General features: G+C 44.3%; 1 protein-coding gene across 4 annotated transcripts; it reads right to left on the bottom strand.

The window, feature by feature from the left end:
- Positions 1-5,621: 5,621 nt before the first annotated feature.
- On the bottom strand, positions 5,622-21,393 carry nipa1 (NIPA magnesium transporter 1). Of its 4 annotated transcripts, none has more exons than XM_072477240.1 (6): positions 21,261-21,393; positions 20,983-21,162; positions 15,078-15,125; positions 8,713-8,806; positions 7,987-8,147; positions 5,622-6,203 (listed from the first exon to the last, which is right to left on the bottom strand). In XM_072477240.1, exons 2-6 carry the CDS (start codon positions 21,107-21,109, stop codon positions 5,692-5,694), a joined length of 942 nt encoding a protein of 313 aa, XP_072333341.1. In that variant the 5' UTR covers positions 21,110-21,162; positions 21,261-21,393; the 3' UTR covers positions 5,622-5,691. The 4 variants fall into 4 exon arrangements, with proteins under 4 accessions (XP_072333341.1, XP_072333343.1, XP_072333342.1 ...); XM_072477242.1 differs by having other exon boundaries at positions 8,713-8,803; XM_072477241.1 differs by having other exon boundaries at positions 21,257-21,383.
- Positions 21,394-21,650: the final 257 nt, after the last annotated feature.

Genomic DNA, 21,650 nt, shown 5'->3' with positions numbered 1-21,650 from the left:
ACTCCTCTTCCTCATGCGCCAGGCTTAGCCTGATTCAATTTAAGGTGCTACATAGAGCACACATAACGGGGGCAAGATTGAGCAGGTTTTTTGGAGTGGAGAACAGATGTGGGAGGTGTGGCGGGAGCCCGGCAAACCACGCACATATGTTTTGGGCGTGCCCGGCACTGGAAGGATACTGGAAGGGAGTGACGGGAGTGATCTCGCAGGTGGTGAATGCCCGGGTCAAACCAGGCTGGGGGTTAGCTCTATTTGGAGTTGCGGAAGAGCCGGGAGTGCAGGAGGCGAAAGAGGCCGACATTGTGGCCTTTGCATCCCTCGTAGCCCGGCGCAGGATCCTACTCATGTGGAAGGAGGCGAAACCCCCCGGACTGGAGGCCTGGGTAAACGATATAGCGGGGTTCATTAAACTGGAGCAGATAAAGTTTGCCCTGAGAGGATCGGCTCAAGGGTTCACCAGGCGGTGGCAGCCATTTCTCGACTACCTAGGGGAACGTTAGAGGGAAGACAGATGACCAGCAGCAGCAACCCAGGGGGAGGGGGGGGCGGAGGGGGGGAGGAGGTTTAGTTGAATATAGGTCAATTGAGAATGAGCTAAAAGTTAACTCTTTTTACTCTCTCTCCACAGATGCTGCCAGATTTGTAATTGTGAAGACAGGTAGGTCAGTTGATGAAGTCTGCACTATTTGTGCAGCTCAGTGCTGAATTCATTTCCCAAGGTGTGTGCACCTCGGTGAGCCATGTTTGAATGCAAGACAGGACTGGTTAGGTGGAGAGACTGACTAGCTCAGTGACTTAAAAATAGTTTATAAAAATTACTCACTGGTGTGGAATAAAGTAAGAAGAAATTCAAAAATAATGTCTAGATAACAGCAGAATGTCGCAATAGCATTATCCACTTCCCTAAAATAATACAGCAAATGTTATGATTTGGAGGAGACCATTAACTTGTAAAAAAAAAAATTCACTTATTAATTGAAAGTTACACAGTATTTCACATTTTATATAAACACAAGTTAAACAAGGCATATACTAACTGAACATCATATTTGGTAAACATTTGTACTTAAAGCCAACAATCCCAACTTGACACTCCTTATTCTACTTCAATTTCCAGCCAATAGTTTCCCTTTACTTCATAGGATCTCAAGGGTTCTCCTGGGACCAAACCAAAGGTGTGCCACAGCTCTCGGGAATTCACTGATTCGCCTCAGTGTGCTGTTCTCTAATATATGAGATTTCTAGGGGTCATTGCACTAGCATCCAGCTAAGTAAACCTCCAACTCTCCTTAAGAATCTCACTGCACTCTTGCTTAGTAACCTCAACCGAATAGCCCTTTTCTACTGGTCCAGAGGGATTCTCCCACTCTCTGCTTTCTGAATACAACTGAATTTGCCTATTTCTATGACAAAGCCAAGAGATAAACCCAAAACAACAAAAAACATCTCCTAGCAGCAACATGAGCACCTTGTTATACTGTTGCACTCTACTCGTTACATCTTGCCAGCCTTAAAATTACCCAATTGACCCTTCTCGGTCTCCTGAATCACAGAATACTACAGTGCAGAAGAGGCCCTCCCCATAGAGTCTGCACCGGTGCATAAATGGTCTTGACCTGCCCACCTAATTCCACTTGCCAGCACTTGGCCCAAATCCTGGAATGATATGGTGTGTCAAGTACTCATCCAGGTACTTTTTAAAGGATGTGAGGCATCCCCCCTCTACCACCCTCCCAGGCAGTGCATTCCAGACCATCACCACCCTCTCTGGGTAAAAATGTTCATCCTCAAATATCCCCTCAACCTTCCACCCCTCACTTTGAACTTGTGTTATTTATTTTATTTATTGTTGTGTTCCTTCGTAACTGACCCTTCAACCAAGGGAAACAGCTGTTCCCTATCCGCCATGTCCATACCCATCGTAATATTGCACACCTCAATCAGGTCACCCTTCAGTCTTCTCTGTTCCAGAGAAAACAACTCAAGCCTATCCAACCTCTCTTTATAACTTAAATGTTCCATCCCAGGCAACATTCTGGTGAATCTTCTCTGCACCCCCTCCAGTGCAATTACTTCCTTCTTAAAACGTGGAGACCAGAATTGCACACAGTATTTCAACTGTGACCTCACCAAAGTTCTATACAGCTCCATAATGACCTCCCTGCTTTTGTAATCTACACCCCAATTGAAAAAAGCAAGTGTCCCATATGCCTTTTTCACCACCCTATTAACTTGCCCGTCTGCCTTCAGAGATCTATGGACAAACACGGCAAGGTCCCTTTGTTGTTCAGAACTTACCAGTGTCAGACCTTTCACAGTATATGTCCTTGTCAACTTTCTCCTTCCAACGTGTATTTAAATTCCATCTGCCACTTATCCGCCCATTTGGCGATCCCGTCTGTATTTCCAGTAACCCAAGACACTCAACCTCACTGTTAACCGCCCGACCAACCTTCGTGTAATCCGCAAATTTATTAATCCTACCCCCCACACAGTCATCTATGTCATTTATATAAATTACAAATAATACGGGCCATGTAAACTACATCAACTGAACTACCCTCATCTACACACTTGGTTACAAAAAATTCAATCAAATTTGTCAAGCATGACCGCCCTCTGACAAAGCTATGCTGACTATCCTTCATCAAACATTGCCTCTCCAAGTGGAGATACTCTCTCCTTCAGAATTTTCTCTGGTAGTTTCCCAACCACTGACATGAGACTCACTGGTCTGTAGTTCCCTGGCTTGTCTCTACATCCTTTTTTAAATAGTAGGACCAAATCAGCTGTTCTCCAGTCCTCTGGCACCTCCCCCATGGCTTTAGAGGAATTAAAAATTTGTGTCAGAGCCCTGGCAATCTACTCCCTTGCCTCCCACAGCAGCCTGGGACACAATTCATCTGGACCTGAAGATTTATCCACTTTTAAGCCCGCCAATATCTCCAATACCCAGTCACTCACTATGACAATTTGCTCAAGAATCTCACAATCCGTCTCCCAGAGTCCCATATCTTAGGCAAACAGAAGTCAAAGTCTGAAAATGAACTATGAAGACAGGGAGACAGCGAATAGTTCAGTCAAAGTATAGATTGATTCCGGAAAGAGAGAAATCCAGCTCATAATCCAGCTCCAGCTAAAAATGGCCGACCAAAACTTCATAGTTATATTATATCATATCTGTCTTTAGCCACCTAATTGCACCCCAATATAATCCTACTTGGTTTGGGTTAGACTCAAACACATCTGATTTGACAGCAAGTCGTCCATCTTTAATATGCAACATTAGTTTTAATTGTTTTGTGTCTACATACTTGTGCATGTTAAGGAATGCGATATTGTGCTGTTATCAAGACCAGTTTGAACTGGTCTTTTGCTGACTTCGCTGTTATAATAGAGCCTTCATGTTACTGTCGTTGCTATGCTGTTACTATAGAGCCTGCCCTGTCCTTAGACACTGTCTTGAAAAATGTATTCATTAGTTCAGTTAAAGTGTTTGTTTTAATCTCTAATGCTTTTGCATGTATCAGGTTCTTTTTGTGTTTCTGTTGCTTTTATGTTGTACTGTCTTGCTAGAATAATGGAACTTAGTAAAATGAATTATGCTGTTTTGTAAGCTGTATGTTTTGAGATGATCTGAGGTTATGAGAGTGTTGAAATCCTTAATTTAAAATGGGTAAAACGGGGGCTTAATAGTTATCCTATATAGCTATCTTTTACCTATCAGATGTGTTAGGAAATAGTTGACTTCTACACTGATGAAACTTAAATTCAATAAAGGTAGTCCTGGTAATGGAGACCGTGAAACTATCAATTGTTGTAAAACCTCATGACCTTTAGGGAAAAAAATCTGACCTTGGGTTGTATGACCTACATGTGACTCCAGACCCACAGTAGTGTGGTTTGCTCTTAATTGCCCTCTGAAATGGCCCAGCTGGACACTCAGTTCAAAGGAAATTGGGGATGGAACAGTGACACCCATATCCCATGAAAGGAAAAAAAATCCGATCTGATGGGATCTTTCTAGTATCATGGGGGTGTCCCTTTAAGAAAGGCTTTTGTCGGCAGGAAGGTGACACAGTGCATAGCACTGCTGCCTCACTGCACTGAGGTCCCAGGTTCGATTCCGGCTCTGTGTCACAGGCCGTGTGGAGTTTGCACATTCTCCCCGTGTTTGCGTGGGTTTCGCCCCCACAACCCAAAGATGGGCAGGGTAGGTGGATTGGCCACACTAAATTGCCCTTAATTGGAAAAAATAAATTGGACACTCATAAATTTATTTTTAAAATGTTTTTGTCTTATCACATGGCTTCAGTGATGTCATTTTGTGGGGGGAGCTGAGCTGTGGCAGAGGTTTTTTTTAGTTTCATTTTTCAGTTTGATTGCTGTGGACTACAGACAAAGAAAAGAAGTGTTTTGGCCTGTCTCTCTCTCTTTTCATTTTAAATATCTGTTCCAGTAAAAATCACCGTGTTGGTGGCTTTGGATTTATAATTGCTTTCGGGAAGGAGTTGAATCTGCTGGTTAAAAATCGGATCAGAATTTTAGTAACAAGACCAGTCTTAGTCACGTGAGAATGCAATGTGCTGAACCACGCCCTTGAAAAGGGTTTTTTCGTTTATTGGATTTTGTTATTGAATTGGAACAGTTAAGGGGGAATTCATTACGTGTTATACATAGATTACTGTAGCTGTGTAGTGTCTTTATTTTTGTAATAGAAAAAAATTGTTGCTGTGTGTTTATATATGTATATATATACATATAATAGTATATATAATATATATATATATATATATATATATATATAAGTTCTTAGAATAAAGCTTGGTTTGATTAAAGTGTCTGGGAAGACTGTTGAATCACACCTGAAGGGAACGCTCTTGTGCTCATCCTGGCCAAATTCAACAGAAAGGTTGGAGGTCAGGGGAACTTCACAATACACTTTGGAGTTTCTAAGCCCGTGTCCATAATACTAGCAGCTAGGGAATTTTGGAAAATTAAAACCAACATATCTACTATCACAGCAACCAACTTTTTTAAGACCCTAGGATAAAGTCCATCAGCCTTTTGTTTTAATAATTTTGCCGCACTGTCAGAGTTGCTGTCCTTCACAAGATGTTAAACTGGGGCCCCAACTGCTCCCTCTTAAGTGGACACAAAATATCCCATGGCACCAAGTTGAAGGGGAGGGAGGTTATCCCGAATGACTTAGTCAACATTTGTTCCTCATTAAAATCACAGAGAAACCCGGTCATTATCACATTACTGTGTGGGAGCTTGCTATGTGTAATTTTGCTGCCGTATGTCTTACAGCAGTGACTACAATGGAAAGACACTGCAAAGCACATTGGGACATCTCAAGATCATGAAAGACGCTACATAAATTTAGTTTCTTTCACTCCCTGTATTAAAAGCATGGATCTTACAGCTTCTACACAGCCTGAAATTGCTTTGCCTTCAGGGTACACTTCCTATGGTTCTGTCAATGGACTGCAAGTGAAGGATGGCAAATAGTAAACAGTGGTAGCGAGAAACAGATCTGGTATGGGACAAATACATGAAAGAGTGGTAATGTTGTGAAAATTTGTGGCATTTTCCAAGGACTGATTTCCAAACTTCCATTACTGTAGAGGTATTTATTTGTTCAAAAACTGAAATACAGCAATGAAAGAGATAGTAAGTTCTTATGTTTCAGTGTTTCTTTGAAGTGATTTTTTTTAAGTCGCTGGCAGAGATGTTGAATTCCTTGAAGACCTGCAAGAGGGTGATTCCAACTGAAACAGTGATAAATCCACACAGCATTCCAAGAAAATCTACAAATCCAACATCATTCCACTCTCGAAAGAGGATGGCAGATGCCAAAATGACCAAAACTGTGAAAACCACGTAGTATATCGCACTGAATATGGAGGAATCGAAGTATTGCAAAGCCTTATTAATGTACATAAACTGAATGAGAATACTGCAAATTAATGTTACCAACAGGATGGCAAAGAGGAACAGTGCTCTTTGACTCGAGGGATCATCGCTAAATGCATCTTGGGCGGCCAAGCCAATGCCTTTACTGCTGGGCACTGTAAAACTCCCCAGTAAGGAACAAATACCAATGTAAACCAGGACGTTGGTGGAGCCGTGGGAAGGTGCAATCCAGAAAATAAGCACGATGAGAAGTGCTAGAATAATGCAGGTGTAACCAAGAAACACTGAAAGAGAATGGTAATTTTGAAAGTCAAAAAATGTTTTATTTCAATTAACCACTCCCCATCCACCCACCCACCATTATAAAACTATTGCTGGTATCATGTCAAATCTGGTTATTGGCATTAATAATTCCTCCAGCACAAGCACAATGGATCAAGTGAATGAGTTTTGCAACAAATACAGAAAATCTGCGGAGAGAGAAACAGAGTTAACATTTCAGTTCAGTGACTCTTTGCTGAACATGAACTCTATTCCTCTCGCCACAGATCCGTTGACAAGTTTTATTTTATTTCTTTTATAAATTTAGAGTACCCAATTATTTATGTCCAATTAAGGGGCGATTTAGCGTGGCCAATTCACCTACCTGGCACATCTTTGGGTTGTGGGGGTGACACCCATGCAGACACACGGAGAATATGCAAACTCCACATGGACAGTGACCCGGGGCTGGGATCGAACCTGGGTCCTCAGAGCCGCGAGGCAGAAGTGCTGACCACCGCACCGCCTCCCTTTGCAGTATTTTAAGTTTTCATTTTCCACGGTATTTTGCTTTGTATTTGACCTTGTTCGTGTGCTTTACAGCTCAATAATTATATTACTATCCTGTGATGTGTATGATTCCCTGACTGAGCGCCATGTGTGTGCACCAGTGCTCTCAATCGCACATCTGCAAATACTGCAGAGAGAATGGCACACTCTTAATTCGCCTTGAGATTGTTTCCTCCTTTGGTGGAAAACACAATCAGTGCAATATTGCTTAAATAAACATACAGCAATGCACCTTCTAGTTCCTGGCTTGTAAATGTCCCACTTAATAATCACATTAGTTGCACCACACAAAGCACATAAAATAGTTTGAGAAATCCAACTGAAGGGCCAATAATGCAGCACACTGACTACAGAAAAATAGCATATCATGAAAATAAAAATGGAAGTCTTGGGCTGAAACTGCTCAAGCCCAAATAGACGGCATTTACCAAAAAGAGATGAGGGATGAGATTTGTGATACTTATTAGTATGGAGTTGAATGCATCAAGGTCCAACAGTTTGAAAATAGGTCAATGGTGCCCTTTCAGAAGGGGTGACACAGACACCCAACCAGCTGTAGATCCAATCATACTAAATGACTTCCAGGTGAAATAATCGAATTGATTATCACAGTGTTAGCTGCATAATCATAACCCAGCAAATAGCTGTCAATGTGAGTGTAGGGGGGGGGGGGGGGGGGGGGAGTGGGGGGGATCCTCCTTGCCCAACGTCTTTCACGTTCTCAGAAAGCGATGGCTTAAATGAATCAGGGAAAGCCCAATGGCTGGACTTCCACGTGCATTTGATAAAGTTTAAAAAAAAAAAAAAATTTAGTGTACCCAATTCATTTTTTTCCAATTAAGGGGCAATTTAGCATGTTTAATCCACCTACCCTGCACATCTTTGGGTTGTGGGGCGAAACCCACGCAAACACGGGGAGAATGTGCAAACTCCACACTGACAGTGACCCAGAGCAGGGATCGAACCTGGGACCTCAGCACCGTGAGGCAGCAGGGCTAACCCACTGCGCCACCGTGCTGCCGCATTTGATAAAGTTTTGAAGGAAAAGCCACTATTCAAAGTTACATTTGTGGAGGATCCATTGTAAACCGTCAGAGTGGATCAAACAAAAATTGGCAGAAGACCAAGAAAGTGGTTAATTGTTATGTCAGGGGGTGCTTCAGTGATCAGTTAGGGCCCTCCCATCCACTCCAAGTAACTTTAATGACACAGCATTGCATTTATTAAAAAGGTTACCTGGATTTGCTAGTTTCTCTTCCAGTTGCACACTTGATGTTATATTCTCAGTTTTGGGAGCATGAATGAGCAGCACAATTGAACCTGCACAGCTTAAGAGACATCCTAATTTTCCTAACAAGTTTAGCTTCTCTTGCAACATATAGGAAGCCAAGAGTGACCTAGAAAAAAAGGAAGGCCAGTGTATATAAAAAAAAAGAATTGCTGAGTGAAAGAAATGGAGCATTTATCATATACACATGCAAAATAAATAACTACACCACAGACAACTGTAGGCCACGTCACCAAAGCAAATCATACTCCAGCTCTGTTGCTACGAGAATTCAAAACAGTTACTAAAGTTCTTCAGTAATACCCACTGGATTCTTACTTACAATTATTTCCAATTGCAAGACTAGAGAGCAGGGACTGGATTATAATAGCTGAAAATTAACACTAAATTGAGACTGTTTGAAGAGCCTGGGTGCTCCATCTCAGGAAACACTGAACATCTCGCCAGAGTTGTCCTTGGAAGGAAGATGTAATCAAATCATCTAGGACTTTAAAAGTTAAAAGAACTGCTCGTAACTGCTGATACATCAGCAATCAGCAAGGGGGTAGATAGTAACGTATGCATTCATTTAAGAAGTGCTTAAACATCACAGGGTAGTGTTTCCACCCTGCAATTGACCATAATAATATTCCCATATGTAAATATATAAGTAGATTGCAAGAACAATATCGTACCCAAATGGGACGCCGAGGGCTCCTAGTGGCGTTACCAATGCAGCAGGGGCAGTGTTGTATGCTAGGAAGTTTCCTATTTGAGCCAGTCCCACTGCAACAAAAAGAATTGCAGAATATTAATTCATGCATGCTGTTTCAGAACAAAAAAAAAGGTGTTTAACCATTTACACCAAAACTAAATATCAATAATTTCAACATCACACAAGGGTGGTGCTGAATCACACCACCAGTTGGTGACAGCACAGACTGGTTTTAATCTTCCCCCTCCAACCTCAGGATCAAGATTAACCTGTGGGGAAAATGCCAAATCCAACACGAAACAGAAAAAGGTTTTTTATTTAAAAAGCACCATCAGACCGGCCCCCCCCCCCCCCCCCCCCAGCTGTCCATACATTCTCAATGGCACTCCGGTTCGATAGAGGTATTCAAAATCACGAGGGGTCTTTGACAGAGGAGACAGGGGGAATCAGTTTCCACTCATGAAAAGGATCGAGAACGAGAGGACACAGATTTAATGTAATTGGCAAAAGGAGCAAAAGTGACATGAAGGAATAACCTTTTCATACAGTGAGTGGCTAAGGTCTGAAATACACCGCCAGAGTGTGATGCAAATAGATCCAATTGAGGCGTTCAAGAGAGAATTAGACAGTTGCCTTTAAACCTGAAAAGAGTGTGCAAGGTCACGCAAGGAGCAAACGGGGGAATGACACTAGATTACTAGTCATTCAGAGAGCTGGTGCAGATGTGATGGGCCAAATAGCCTCCTTCTGCGTCGTAACTGTTGTGTGTGAAATATCTTGGGCGGGATTCTCCGCCGGTCAAGGCCGAAATTGGGAAAGGCGATTGGGCGGAGAATCGGTCTTGACGCCAAAATCACGGTGGGTGCCGGGTTCACGTCAAACCGCAATTCTCCGGTGCCTCGACAGCGCCGTCAATGCGTTCCACTCCACACGTACAGTAAACACCGCTTGCATATTAGCGGGCCTGACCCGGTATCCTCCAGGGCCTCTGCGATCCTTCACCGGGGGCAATTCCCAAGGGCGAGGTTCACTTCTGCTTTTAAAAGTCTGCAAACAGGCGCCATGGCTGATGAGGGAGAGTGAGAGGAGGTAGGACATGCAGAGGCTCGACTATGGGCTGCCGGTCAGGACTCCGGTGTTGGGCCGTGGAGACGGGGTGACCACCTACGGATCGCCATTGCTGCGGCCTGCAAGGTAGCCGTCGTGCTGACCACCTCACTGACCACCCACCGTGGCCTGTGATCTGCAGAGTACCACCGGCCGAATGGATGCCCCGACCCCACCACCCCCACACCGTAGCCCCCCTACACACCACCCCCGCACCCCAGCCCGCACATAATCACCCCTGCACTGTGTGTCCCCCCGCCCCCGGCAACTGGCTTCCACCCGTCAGTGGGGCATCATACAGCCTGCAACCACTGGAGGCCCTACAGGGCGTGCTGCAGGGGGGCCGCGGAGCGTACCGCTGGCAAGGCAGGGCCAGTCAATCAGAACCCTGGCAGCACGGATGGGCGCCAAAGCCAGAGGCTCCCATGGTGCCGGGGTTGGGGGGGGGGAATTGCAGGGCAGGGTCCGCAGTGACAGCTGGAGCCACCATGTAGTCTGTTGGACCTGGTTGGGCCATGCTAACATGTCTGCCCTTCACCCCCTGCAAACAATTATATTGGATTACAACCAGCAATGGTGGCCTTCCTCCTAGTCGCCGCAGTCTTGGGGGATGCAGTGCAGCTGCACGAGTTGGAGTTGCTGGTGGAGGAGGACGCTGCAGCGGCGGAGCCTGCCCCAGAGGAACAGGTGGCAGCCAGTGAGCATTGAGAGCTGGCCGCTCATCAAGCCGAGCAGCGGGAGGAGGGGGTGCAAAGGAGGCCCGCATGAGGCCTCACATGTACTGGCAGTGCCAGTCAGTCGAGGACGTGCCGTTGAAGACTCCATCTGAGCAAGGGACAGTGCGACATTTCTGCGATATCATGGCGCACCTGGTGGTCACCTAGGTGACAGTCGCCCCGAACCTCTACATCATGGAGTCATTCCAGACACCAAGTGGGGACCTGTCAGGAATCTCAGAGCTTGGTGCACAGGTACTTCTGTGCCATCACAGAGGCCTTATATGCCCAATCAGTGCAATACATCCATTTCAATGTAGACAGAGGTTAACAGCTGCGCTTGTGGCTGATGACGCCTATCTGGAGGCCACAGACCAATGCGGAGATCCTCTACAATGACGCCCATGCCACCAAGAAACCAGAGCGGGGTGCTGACTGAACCACAGTCCCCAAGTCAATCCCACCCACAAAGTCTGTCCATTCCCCTACCTGCACGTACTGGATGCTCGCCAACAACCCCTTACGTAGTCCTTGGCTCTTCGACTGCATCTCCACAATCGATAGGACTGTCTATTTCAGAAGCCTTAAACCAATCCGGATGGCTGGGCCTTGGGCTCGGCCTGCCCTCCGATCATCTGCCCCTTCCGTAGTTCCTACCTCCACCTGCTGTACTGAAGCTTGTGTGTGGTGCGCACCAATAGTGCCCCAGAAGCCTCTTCACTAAAGTGCTCAACCGAGGTGAGTGTCTCTTGTAGCCACTTAAAATGGCCAACTCCCGATTCAAAATGGCGAACGGCAAAGGCTGATGGGAAAGTCAGCCAACAGGACAAAAACGAGCAGCTGCAGGTTGGCTGTGTATTTACCTCTGGAAAGGCCAGACAAGATCGATACCAGCAACCATCAGCATAAAACACCAGCCATCTGCATACTAATGAGCAATCCCCAGCAACATTTAGACACACAGAGCAAAACCAGACTCTTCGGCGCCAGCAGAAGCCTACACAAAAGGAGGCGAACGATCACCTCAAGACCGCCCATCGATCAGGGAACCGCTCCAGCATTGGAGAAAATCGAACCAAGTGATTGGGACAAAGTCCAATCACTTGGGACCAGGTACAGGGTCCGCCCCGAAAGGCGGGAAGCCCCTGGGGACTATAAGAGTTGAGCCCCAAGTTCAAGGCGCTCTCTTCCAGCTCTCTTCACTCTTCAGCAGCCGATCGAACCTGTAAGTCTGACTTCAACGCTCGCTACAAGATAGGTGCTCCTAACTACCAACCTGTACCAACTTTGAATCCCGCAGGCTCAGAACCTGAACGAAAGGCCATTTGTTTCCCTGACCTGGTGGGCCAGTTCCAAGTTAAGTATAGGCCTGTTAGTTATAGAAGTAGCTTAGACGTAGAATTTGTGCATGAGTAGTGATTACTGTGTACAATAAATGTGCTTTGATTTAAATCTTACTGATCGGTGTATTGGATTATTGATCATAACTCGGACTTGAACCACGTGGCGGTATAAAGATACCTGGCGACTCAAGAGCAAAGGTGATAAAACAGAGCAATTAAACTAAGGCAAAGTTAGCAACACTCTTGAACGGTGGAGGGTGTTGGAGATAGCTGTATCATCCCCTGACTTGAACTCCGGGGTGTCTCACGATGGGGTCAATGGCTCCCGGCTGGGTCAGTGTCGTCCTAGTCACTGCTCGACACACAAGGCTGTGGCTGTGGCCGGGGAACACCTGAAGGGTGCATTCACCAGCAGCTCCTGCAAGACACAAGACAAGTGTGATTGCATCGCGGGCCAGGGGGCACCGCAGCTCGTCAGGGTCTCACTACCTCGCCCGATGCCAACCTCCGCCCCAGCGACTGCCTTTTACTCCAGCTCTCCAACCTCTGCCAGCTGCACCAGGTCCAGTGATTGGCAGCATCTGGCAGCCTCCTTCCCATCCCGGGAGACAGGGTGCCCGCCTCTCCTCCACGGCATCCCGTAGCATCAGTAAATCTCGGTGTCACTCTCCTCACTGCCATCTTGTTGGCTGGGATCAGTACGTGGGAGTGAAGTGTGTATGGGCGGCTGCAGCTGGTCAATTCCAAACCTGGCAAATCCAGCACCAATTCTCATTGGAATTGATTGTGTTCCACGTGGCGCCGTGCTAGCCCCTTAACGGGTGGCAAGGCAGCACAGTGGTTAGCACTGTTGCCCCACAGCACCAGGGTCCCAGGTTCGATTCCCGGCTTGGGTCACTGTCTCTGCGGAGTCTGCATGTTCTCCCCGTGTGTGCGTGGGTTTCCTCCGGGTGCTCTGGTTTCCTCCCACAAGTCCCGAAAGACGTGCTTGTTAGGTGAATTGGACATTCTGAATTCTCCCTCAGCGTACCCAAACAGGCGCCAGAGTGTGGCGATTAGTGGCTTTTCACAGTAACTTCATTGCAGTGTTAATGTAAGCCTACTTTGACACTAATAAAGATTATTTCTTAAAAGAGTTGGTCCACGTGCGGCGCCAGTTTTGTTGTCGTAGAAGGCCACTAATCCTGCCCCGGCATCTACACTTAGTCTCAGGAACAGGGAATCCAGCTGCTTGAATTACCTTTATTGTCTTTATTCTGATGCAAGAGGACTTTGACACCTAGTCATTAGATATTAAGTCAGGTAAACCCCAGGTTTGTTCAATGAAATAGGTTTTAGGCAGTTTCTCAAAAGAGGAGGAGGGGTAGAGAATTCATTGCACTGGTTCCTGTATTCCTTAAGCATTTTAGTTTATATATTCTGTAATGGGATGTGGGAATTATTGACAACGCCAGTATTTGTTGCCCATCCCTAATTGCCCTCAATAGCTGTCATGGTCACCATTACGGAGACGAGCTTCCCATTCCAATTTTATTAAGTTAATTTAAACTCCAGCAGTTGCCATTTGCAGGAGTTTGAACCTGGACCTTGGATTCCCAGTCTGTAGAATCATAGAATCCCCACCGTGCAGAAGGAGGCCATTTGGCCCATTGAGTCTGCATCGACCCTCCAAAAGAGCACCCTATCGAGGCCCACTCGCCCACCCTATCTTCATAACCCCACCTAACCTTTTAGACATCAAGGGGCAGTTTTAGCAAGCCCAATCCACCTAACCGGCACATCTTTGGTCTATGGGAGGAAACCCACGCAGACACGGGAAGAATGTACAAACTCCACGCAGTCACCCGAGGTCTGAATTGAACTCGGGTCGCTGGCGCTGTGAGGCAGCAGTGCTAACCACGGTGCCGTCCTTTCCTGTGCTATCCAGTGCCATTAACACTACACCTTCCCCGAAATCATTCAATGACTATTTCCTCTTGTATGAATATTTTATCTTCACTTCGTTCTGTTCCTTTTTTCAAAAGTTTGTGCTCCCAGTCTGATAATGGGTGACAATGAACCCTTAGCTTGTCTGTTTCTGCACAGAGGTCAACTGACTCACTCCAGCACTTACTATTTTCGTTCTGATTTCCTGCATTCGCACTTTTTATTTATTTTATGAATGTGATTTCAGCTGGGTTGAATATTGTGAAACAGTCACATGCTGTCTCTATCATCCAGTCTCTATCTCTCCTGGATTGCTGCAGGCGCGATGGACAAAGCATTCAATTAATCCGCTGGCACTTGCTGTGAAGGCTAACATATCAATAAATAATCCCCATGTGAACAATGCACTGGAGCTTTATCCCAGCAAAAGTTGGCTAGTCTCAGAACAGAAGGGTTTAAATGAAAAGTAGAACTTAAAAAAAAAGAGGTGAGGCACAACAACAATTTGCATTTATATACTGCCGTTCATATAGCAAAACATACAAGGTATTATGAAGGTATTTTATGAAATAAATTTTGACAAAATCAAATATTAGGACACGAGTAAGCTTGGCCAAGCGAGACAGATTTTAAAACATTCATTTATGGGATGTGGCCTTCGCTGGCTCGGTCAGCATTTAATGCCCATCCACAACTGTCCTCGAGAAGGTGGTGGTGAGCTGCCTTCCTGAACAGCTGCAGAGCATGTCATGTAAGTATGCCCACAGTGCTGTTAGGTAGGAAGTTCTAGGATTTTGACGATTTATTTCCAAGTCAGGATGGTGAGTGGCTTGGAGGGGAACTTCCAGGGTGTAGCCATGTTTCTGCTGCCCTTGTCCTTCGAGATGGTAGTGGCCATGGGTTTGGAAGGTGCTGTCTAAGGAACCTTGCAGAGTTCCTGCCGTGCACCTTGTAACACGCACACTGCTGCCACTGTGCTTAGATCGTGAAGGCAGTGAATATTTGTGCATTTGAAGGAGCAACGTAAAAAGGAAAGAGAGAGATGGCGAGATTTAGGGAAGGAATTCCAGAGTCTAGGGCCTTGGCAGCTGAAGACATGTACCAACAGTGGAGCGATTAAAATCAAGGATGTAAAAGAGAGCAGGAATCTCAAAGGCTCGTTAGCCTGGTAGCAGTTACAGAAACATTGAGGGGAGAGGCCACGCATGGAAAGATTTCAAAACAAGGATGAGAACTTTAAAATTGACACTCACTTCCGACAGTTCCACTCCACCAAGCCAATTCGGTTAAATAGGAAGCACCTGCCAAAAGGCAAGAGTTAGCATTTTCTCATTAGTAGTCATCAGAAGAATTCAGATCTTTTTATCTTTGAAGAACCGATCTCTCAAAATAAAAAATGCTGACCTTTCAGCATGACCCACACTCTCTCTACTGACTGCTGTCTCTGGTGAACTAGACTGCGGTTCATTAGCCAGGGAGAAGAGATTTTCAGTTTTTAAACTATCTGATTAAGTCAGGGTCAAAGAACATATATTGTGGTCAAACATTTTTGCCTGCTTCAATAGAAAATAGCCTTTTCTAAATCTGTGACTGCAGCTTTGATCAGCTTCAAGAGGAAATAAACAGAGGCCATTTGTTTAAATACATAATAAATAGGTCGATTAACCTATTCAGCGCTTGTTAAAACCACATTCTCAAAGCAATCAAAATACATAAAATTCCGAAAGTTTAGTTTACAGATCATTTAACGACTCATTCAGTGAAGTTAGTATTTAACTCAACTGTAAAAGAAGATTTTAGAATTCATTACTTGACGGCTAGAAGGCAGCACATCAGACCTTTATCCCAATGGGCCATCAAGTGAATTTATCATCTTTATGTTTGTAGAATTTGATCTGAGTGAGATCACTATTAAATGAGGTTCTTGTTTAAAGACTACAACAAATTTAAAAAACTCAAAAAAATTTCACCCAAATCTTCTTCACTGCACCCTAACTACCATCACATCCCAAGAATTATATTTGTCTTTTTATGCATCTTTTTATATCAGTGCACTCATCTTTATTTCAAATGTAGCAGCATTCTGAAATCTCTTTACTATTCCATTCCATTAAGCGTCTAGTATTTTGTACGTGTCTCCTCCTGTGCTAACTGACCTTCCGGGATAGACCTCTCCTGGGCAGAACTATGATCCAATTTCCTTCAGAAACAACCCCTAGAAACAAATGTTATTAATTTCTCACAGTTCAAACTGGAGATCAATTTGGTTTGTTTCAATCCTATTGGCTCCCATATTTTCACCTCCAGACTACACTTTCCATTTTTCTTCCTTTTCTTGTTAGCTTCACTCGACTTCTGTCCAAGAGCGCCTATGGAACATTTGGTTTAAGACTTGCACACCCAACAACTTCTCTACTATGTCATGCATTGATTTGCTTCGCAGGTTGGCCAACAGTTTCTCAAATGATATTGCTAAATAACGCTTTGTTCAAATACTTAATCTTGCATCTCACTCAGATTTGCATTCACCATAAGACCATAAGGCATAGGAGCAGAATTAGGCCACTCGGTCCATCGAGTCTGCTCCGCCATTCAATCATAGCTGATATTTTTTTCATTCCCATTCTCCTGCCTTCACCCCATAACCCCTGATCCCCTTATTAATCAAGAACCTATCTCTGTCTTAAAGACAACTCAGTGATTTGACCTCCACAGCCTTCTGCGGCAAAGAGTTTCACAGATTCACCACCCTCTGGCTGAAGAAATTCCTCATCTGTTTTAAAGGATCGTCCTTTTAGTGTGAGATTGTGTCCTCTGCTTCTAGTTTTTCCTACAAGTGGAAACATCGTCTCCACGTGCATTCTTATCCAGGCCTCGCAGTATCCTATAAGTTTCAATAAGATCCCCACTCATCCTTCAGAAGTCTAACAAGTACAGACCTAGAGTCCTCAACCATTCCTCATACGACAAGTTCTTGTCATGTTGCATTTCAATGATTCCAACTTGGTATGGACCCGTTTTAAAATAATTTTCACTTTCACTTTAAATGCCTTTATACCCAAACTTCCCATCACCCTTTCCTGGTCTTGTTACATTAAAAAAAAAAACTTTTACTCGCTGGCCTCAAACTGTAAGCAGTTTCGATAAGTAAACTGAGAAAGAGGTTCAACAGGGAAAATTCCCAACATATATTCTGTGTGACTTACTCAGGATACTCACTGTTGCATCATTCCGTGGTACTGTACTGCCAGATTTAATACCTTAATTCAGACAGTTTGCTTATAAAATAAGCCAAAAAAAATCATAAACTAAATTTAACATTGTGTTTTCAAAAGTTAGCTTTCAACAACTTCGGAATTAATTATGATCCACAAGTGCTGAACAATGGCATAGTGAAGATAACGATTAACATTTCAAATGATTGATTTTGTACTAATTTCATTAAAAAAAAATAATATGTCAGATCTTCCTGCAAAAGGAACTAAACTCCAAATTCATGTTATTAAATGGGCTATATAGTAATGCTAAAAAAAAAAGAGACTTTTTCAAAGGAAAACCAAGTTTGACAAACAAAAGTTTTTTAAAAAATGCTTGATTGGGTAGATAATGGGACACAAATGAATTTTCATTGCCATAAGGCATCTCGCAAAAGGATGAAATGCATTAGCACCAATAAAGGTTTTCAAAATTATGTGTTTTGAATAGGAAAATATGATTTCTTCTGGTTAGGGATCAGTATTGAGTAAGTAATGTAAAATTGTCAAAGGCGTGATTTCCATTTACGATTGTTGCAACGTGGGATGTTTTTCAATAAGAAGTGGCTGAGTCAGAAAACAATTGATGTATCGTGTGTTGGAACACATCAGAGGACTAAGAAGAGACAGGAGGGCAGTAGGGTTTGATATCGATTCCTGTAATGAAATTTGGCAACATGGGACTTCTGGGTGCGGCAATGACCAGCTGAGTCGCACGTTTCGGCATCTCGCGTTGGAACGGACTTTTGGGCTCTTAATAGGAGCCCCAACGGCAATTTAAACGGCCAAAAACACTGTGCGGTAAACCAGAAGGGAATCCCCCCGGACACGCATGGAAAAGGGAGAGGATAGCGGCCGGATTACGGAGGATGCGCTGGAGCAGCGGCAAGGAAGGGAAGCTCAAAGCAAGATGGCGTTGGAAGGTGGCCGTTTGTTATGGGGCCCGGAGCAACAAGAGTTCCTGCGGCGCTGTGTGGAAGAGCTGAAGAAGGAGTTGAAGAAGGAAGTGTTGGCCCCGACATTACAGGCGATTGAAGGGCTAAAGGAGGAGCAGAGGACCCAAGAGCTGGAGCTTTGGGTCGTGAAGGCAAAGACTGCTGAAAATGAGGATGAAATACAGGGCCTGGTGGTGAAGGCAGAAACGCACGATTTCCGGTACTTAGGGATTCAGATAGCCAGGAGTTGGGGAACCTTACATAGGCTTAATTTAACACGATTGGTGGAACAGATGGAGGAGGATTTTAAGAGATGGGACATGGTGCCCCTGTCACTGGTGGGTAGGGTGCAGGCGGTCAAAATGGTAGTCCTCCCGAGATTCCTTTTTGTGTTTCAGTGCCTTCCGGTGATGGTCACGAAGGCTTTTTTCAAGAAAATCGAGAAAAGTGTCATGAGTTTTGTGTAGGCTGGGAAGACCCCGAGAGTGAGGAGGGGGTTCTTGCAGCGTAGCAGGGATAGGGGGGGACTGGCACTACCGAGCCTAAGTGAATACTACTGGGCCGCCAATATCTCAACGGTGTGTAAGTGGATGGGAGAAGGGGAGGGAGCGGCGTGGAAGAGATTGGAGATGGCGTCCTGCAAAGGAACCAGCCTACAAGCACTGGCGACGGCGCCGTTGCCGTTCTCCCCGAAGAAATACACAAGTCCAGTGGTGGTGGCAACACTGAAAATTTGGGGGCAGTGGAGACGGCATAGGGGAAGGATGGGAGCCTCGGTGCGGTCCCCGATAAGAAATAATCATAGGTTTGTCCCGGGGAGAATAGATGGGGGATTTGGAGCATGGCAGAGAGCTGGGATTGTGCAACTGAGAGATCTGTTCCTAGATGGGACGTTTGCGAGTCTGGGAGCGCTGACGGAAAAATATGGGTTGCCCCAAGTGAATGCATTTCGGTACATGCAACTGAGGGCTTTTGCGAGGCAACAGGTGAGGGAATTCCCACAGCTCCCGACGCAGGAGATTCAAGATAGAGTGATCTCAGGGACATGGGTGGGGGATGGTAGGGTGTCGGATATATACAGGGAAATGAGGGACGAGGGGGAGATCATGGTGGATGAGCTGAAAAGAAAATGGGAAGAAGAGCTGGGGGAAGAGATTGAGGAGGGGCAGTGGGCTGATGCCCTACGTAGGGTAAACTCGTCGTCCTCGTGTGCCAGGCTAAGCCTGATACAATTCAAGGTTTTGCACAGGGCACATATGACCGGAGCAAGGCTCAGTAAATTTTTTGGGGTAGAGGATAGGTGTGGGAGGCTCGGGTGGGTCCTCATGGGTGGTTTTTGTATAGATATTTGTACTTGGTTATGTATATTGGATTGTTTGATTTTATTATCTGGAGAGTTATTATTTTTGTTATGGCAGTTGCCATTTAGTTTATATATTATTTATTTACTTGTTAAAACGGTCACTGTTATTTATATTGTTTTATTGTTGTAAAAAGGTAAAACCTTTGTCTTGTTTTGTTTGGCTGAAAAATTTGAATAAAATATTTTTTTTAAAAAAAAATTTGGTCACATGGCCTCCTGTACCATGAACAAATAGTCCCTGAAGCCAAAGCAAAGATATAAAAATCCTGCTTTAGTCATTTTTGTTTGCATAAGGGAGTAGAAATAATTTTAAGATTGGATCCACAGAGGAAAAAGTCAGTAGATTTAACATCCTCAGTATGCTGGATAACACCATTTTTCTTTGAGACAATGTAGGCCTTTTAACTTTATCAAATCAAGTGCAGCCAATTTGAAAATATTTTCTAACGTGAGAAGCAAGGCGAAAAAATCTAATTCAATGCAAATGTCAGAGAACAAATTAGTCATTTTTGTTTGCATAAGGGAGTAGAAATAATTTTAAGATTGGATCCACAGAGGAAAAAGTCAGTAGATTTAACATCCTCAGTATACTGGATGACACCATTTTTCTTTGAGACAATGTAGGCCTTTTAACTTTATCAAATCAAGTGCAGCCAATTTGAAAATATTTTCTAACGTGAGAAGCAAGGCGAAAAAATCTAATTCAATGCAAATGTCAGAGAACAAATTAGTCATTTTTGTTTGCATAAGGGAGTAGAAATAATTTTAAGATTGGATCCACAGAGGAAAAAGTCAGTAGATTTAACATCCTCAGTATGCTGGATAACACCATTTTTCTTTGAGACAATGTAGGCCTTTAACTTTATCAAATCAAGTGCAGCCAATTTGAAAATATTTTCTAACGTGAGAAGCAAGGCGAAAAAATCTAATTCAATGCAAATATCAGAGAACAAATTAGCACGCCACGTTATTTTCTGAACGAGCCTGAATCAAAGCTCTATAGATTATTTTTTAAATTAATATTCCTTTACCAGAGCACAGTGTGTGGACAGGGACAAATCCCTAATCCAGCTCCTTGCCTGCTCCAAATAAACAATTCAAATTGAATCCAATTCATGGTCCCCACAAGAGAAATATACCAGATCCAGGGATTACACCGGACCTCATGCTCATTTTAGCCAACCATCCCGAATGCTATCTTTTCGTCCTAAAAATAAGAGGCGGTGTTCGAATGCAAGTGACCATAATCCTATCTGTTTAGTACATCTTGCAAAACTGCTTCTCTGGCACTGAGGTGAGGGGGGGAGGGAGGGGGGGGGGGGGGGGTGAAATAAATATTTCTTTTAAAACTCGACTTTATTTGTGTCATTACTGATTGAGCTGATATTTTAAAATAACCAGATATTGTAGGAAACCAAAAGCATTTTCAGTCAGCGCTGCAGTTTTAAAACGTGGGCACGCTGATTGCGTGACTCATGAAACTTGTGATAGATTCACAGCTGATGTGTGTGCATTGCCCAATAAAAGCAAAACCGCTTCGTTTTGTGTTTTGGCCAGTCTCAAGGTGCTGGATTTGGGGTGGGGGTGAAACTCATTGATTACAAACCTCTGCTCTCAGCTCGAAGGATGCCTTTTCTCTGCAAAACGAACGTGCAGCCATTCACGAGGCTGGACAGCAGGGCGAGGCTGAGTCCCAGGGAGGCGCCCGCGCTCTGCTCCGGCTCGCGCCCCATGCCGCGCTCACCTGGCCAGGTAGACAGCTCGAGGCACCTCACTCATTCACAACCTGTTGCAGAACAGTGAACATTTAAGACTTTTTAAAAAAAACTTCAAATAAATGTTATCAACACCTAATAACTCCAATGCATTTGATGTCCAACCTACTAAAGGTCATTTATCGCGCGAAAAGTTTTTAAAAATAAAAATCGTTAAAAAGTTTTAGTTGTTAAAACAACAATTTCTTCCGTATTCGGAGCAACACGCCCTGATTCCAACACATGCGCAGTGAAAGAGAAAATAAGACGTCTGCTGTTCCCAAGAGATTCCTTGCCTGAACAGCGAGCTCCCCCTAGCACTGCAGTGTCAGGAACCCAATCTAATGTCAGCATGTTCAGGATTTTTCTCTCTCTCGCTTGTTGGGTTAGTTTGTTGGATTGGATTGGATTTGTTTATTGTCACGTGTACCAAGGTACAGTGAAAAGTATTTTTCTGGAGCAGATCAACATGTCATTAAGTACATAGGAAGAAACAGGAATAAAAGAAAATACATAATAG

Source organism: Scyliorhinus torazame, chromosome 15 (genome assembly GCF_047496885.1).
Source record: "Scyliorhinus torazame isolate Kashiwa2021f chromosome 15, sScyTor2.1, whole genome shotgun sequence".
NCBI lineage: Eukaryota > Metazoa > Chordata > Chondrichthyes > Carcharhiniformes > Scyliorhinidae > Scyliorhinus > Scyliorhinus torazame.
This window is presented reverse-complemented; position numbering and strand designations above follow the sequence as displayed.

Coding starts and splice junctions, on each gene's coding strand:
- nipa1 (XM_072477240.1), bottom strand. CDS start 21,109: ATGGGGCGCGAGCCGGAGCAGAGCGCGGGCGCCTCCCTGGGACTCAGC. Junction 15,126..20,982: donor CCTTCGAGCTGAGAGCAGAG/GTTTGTAATCAA, acceptor GCCTTTTGGCAG/GTGCTTCCTATTTAACCGAA. Junction 6,204..7,986: donor AGAGAAACTAGCAAATCCAG/GTAACCTTTTTA, acceptor ATTCTCTTTCAG/TGTTTCTTGGTTACACCTGC.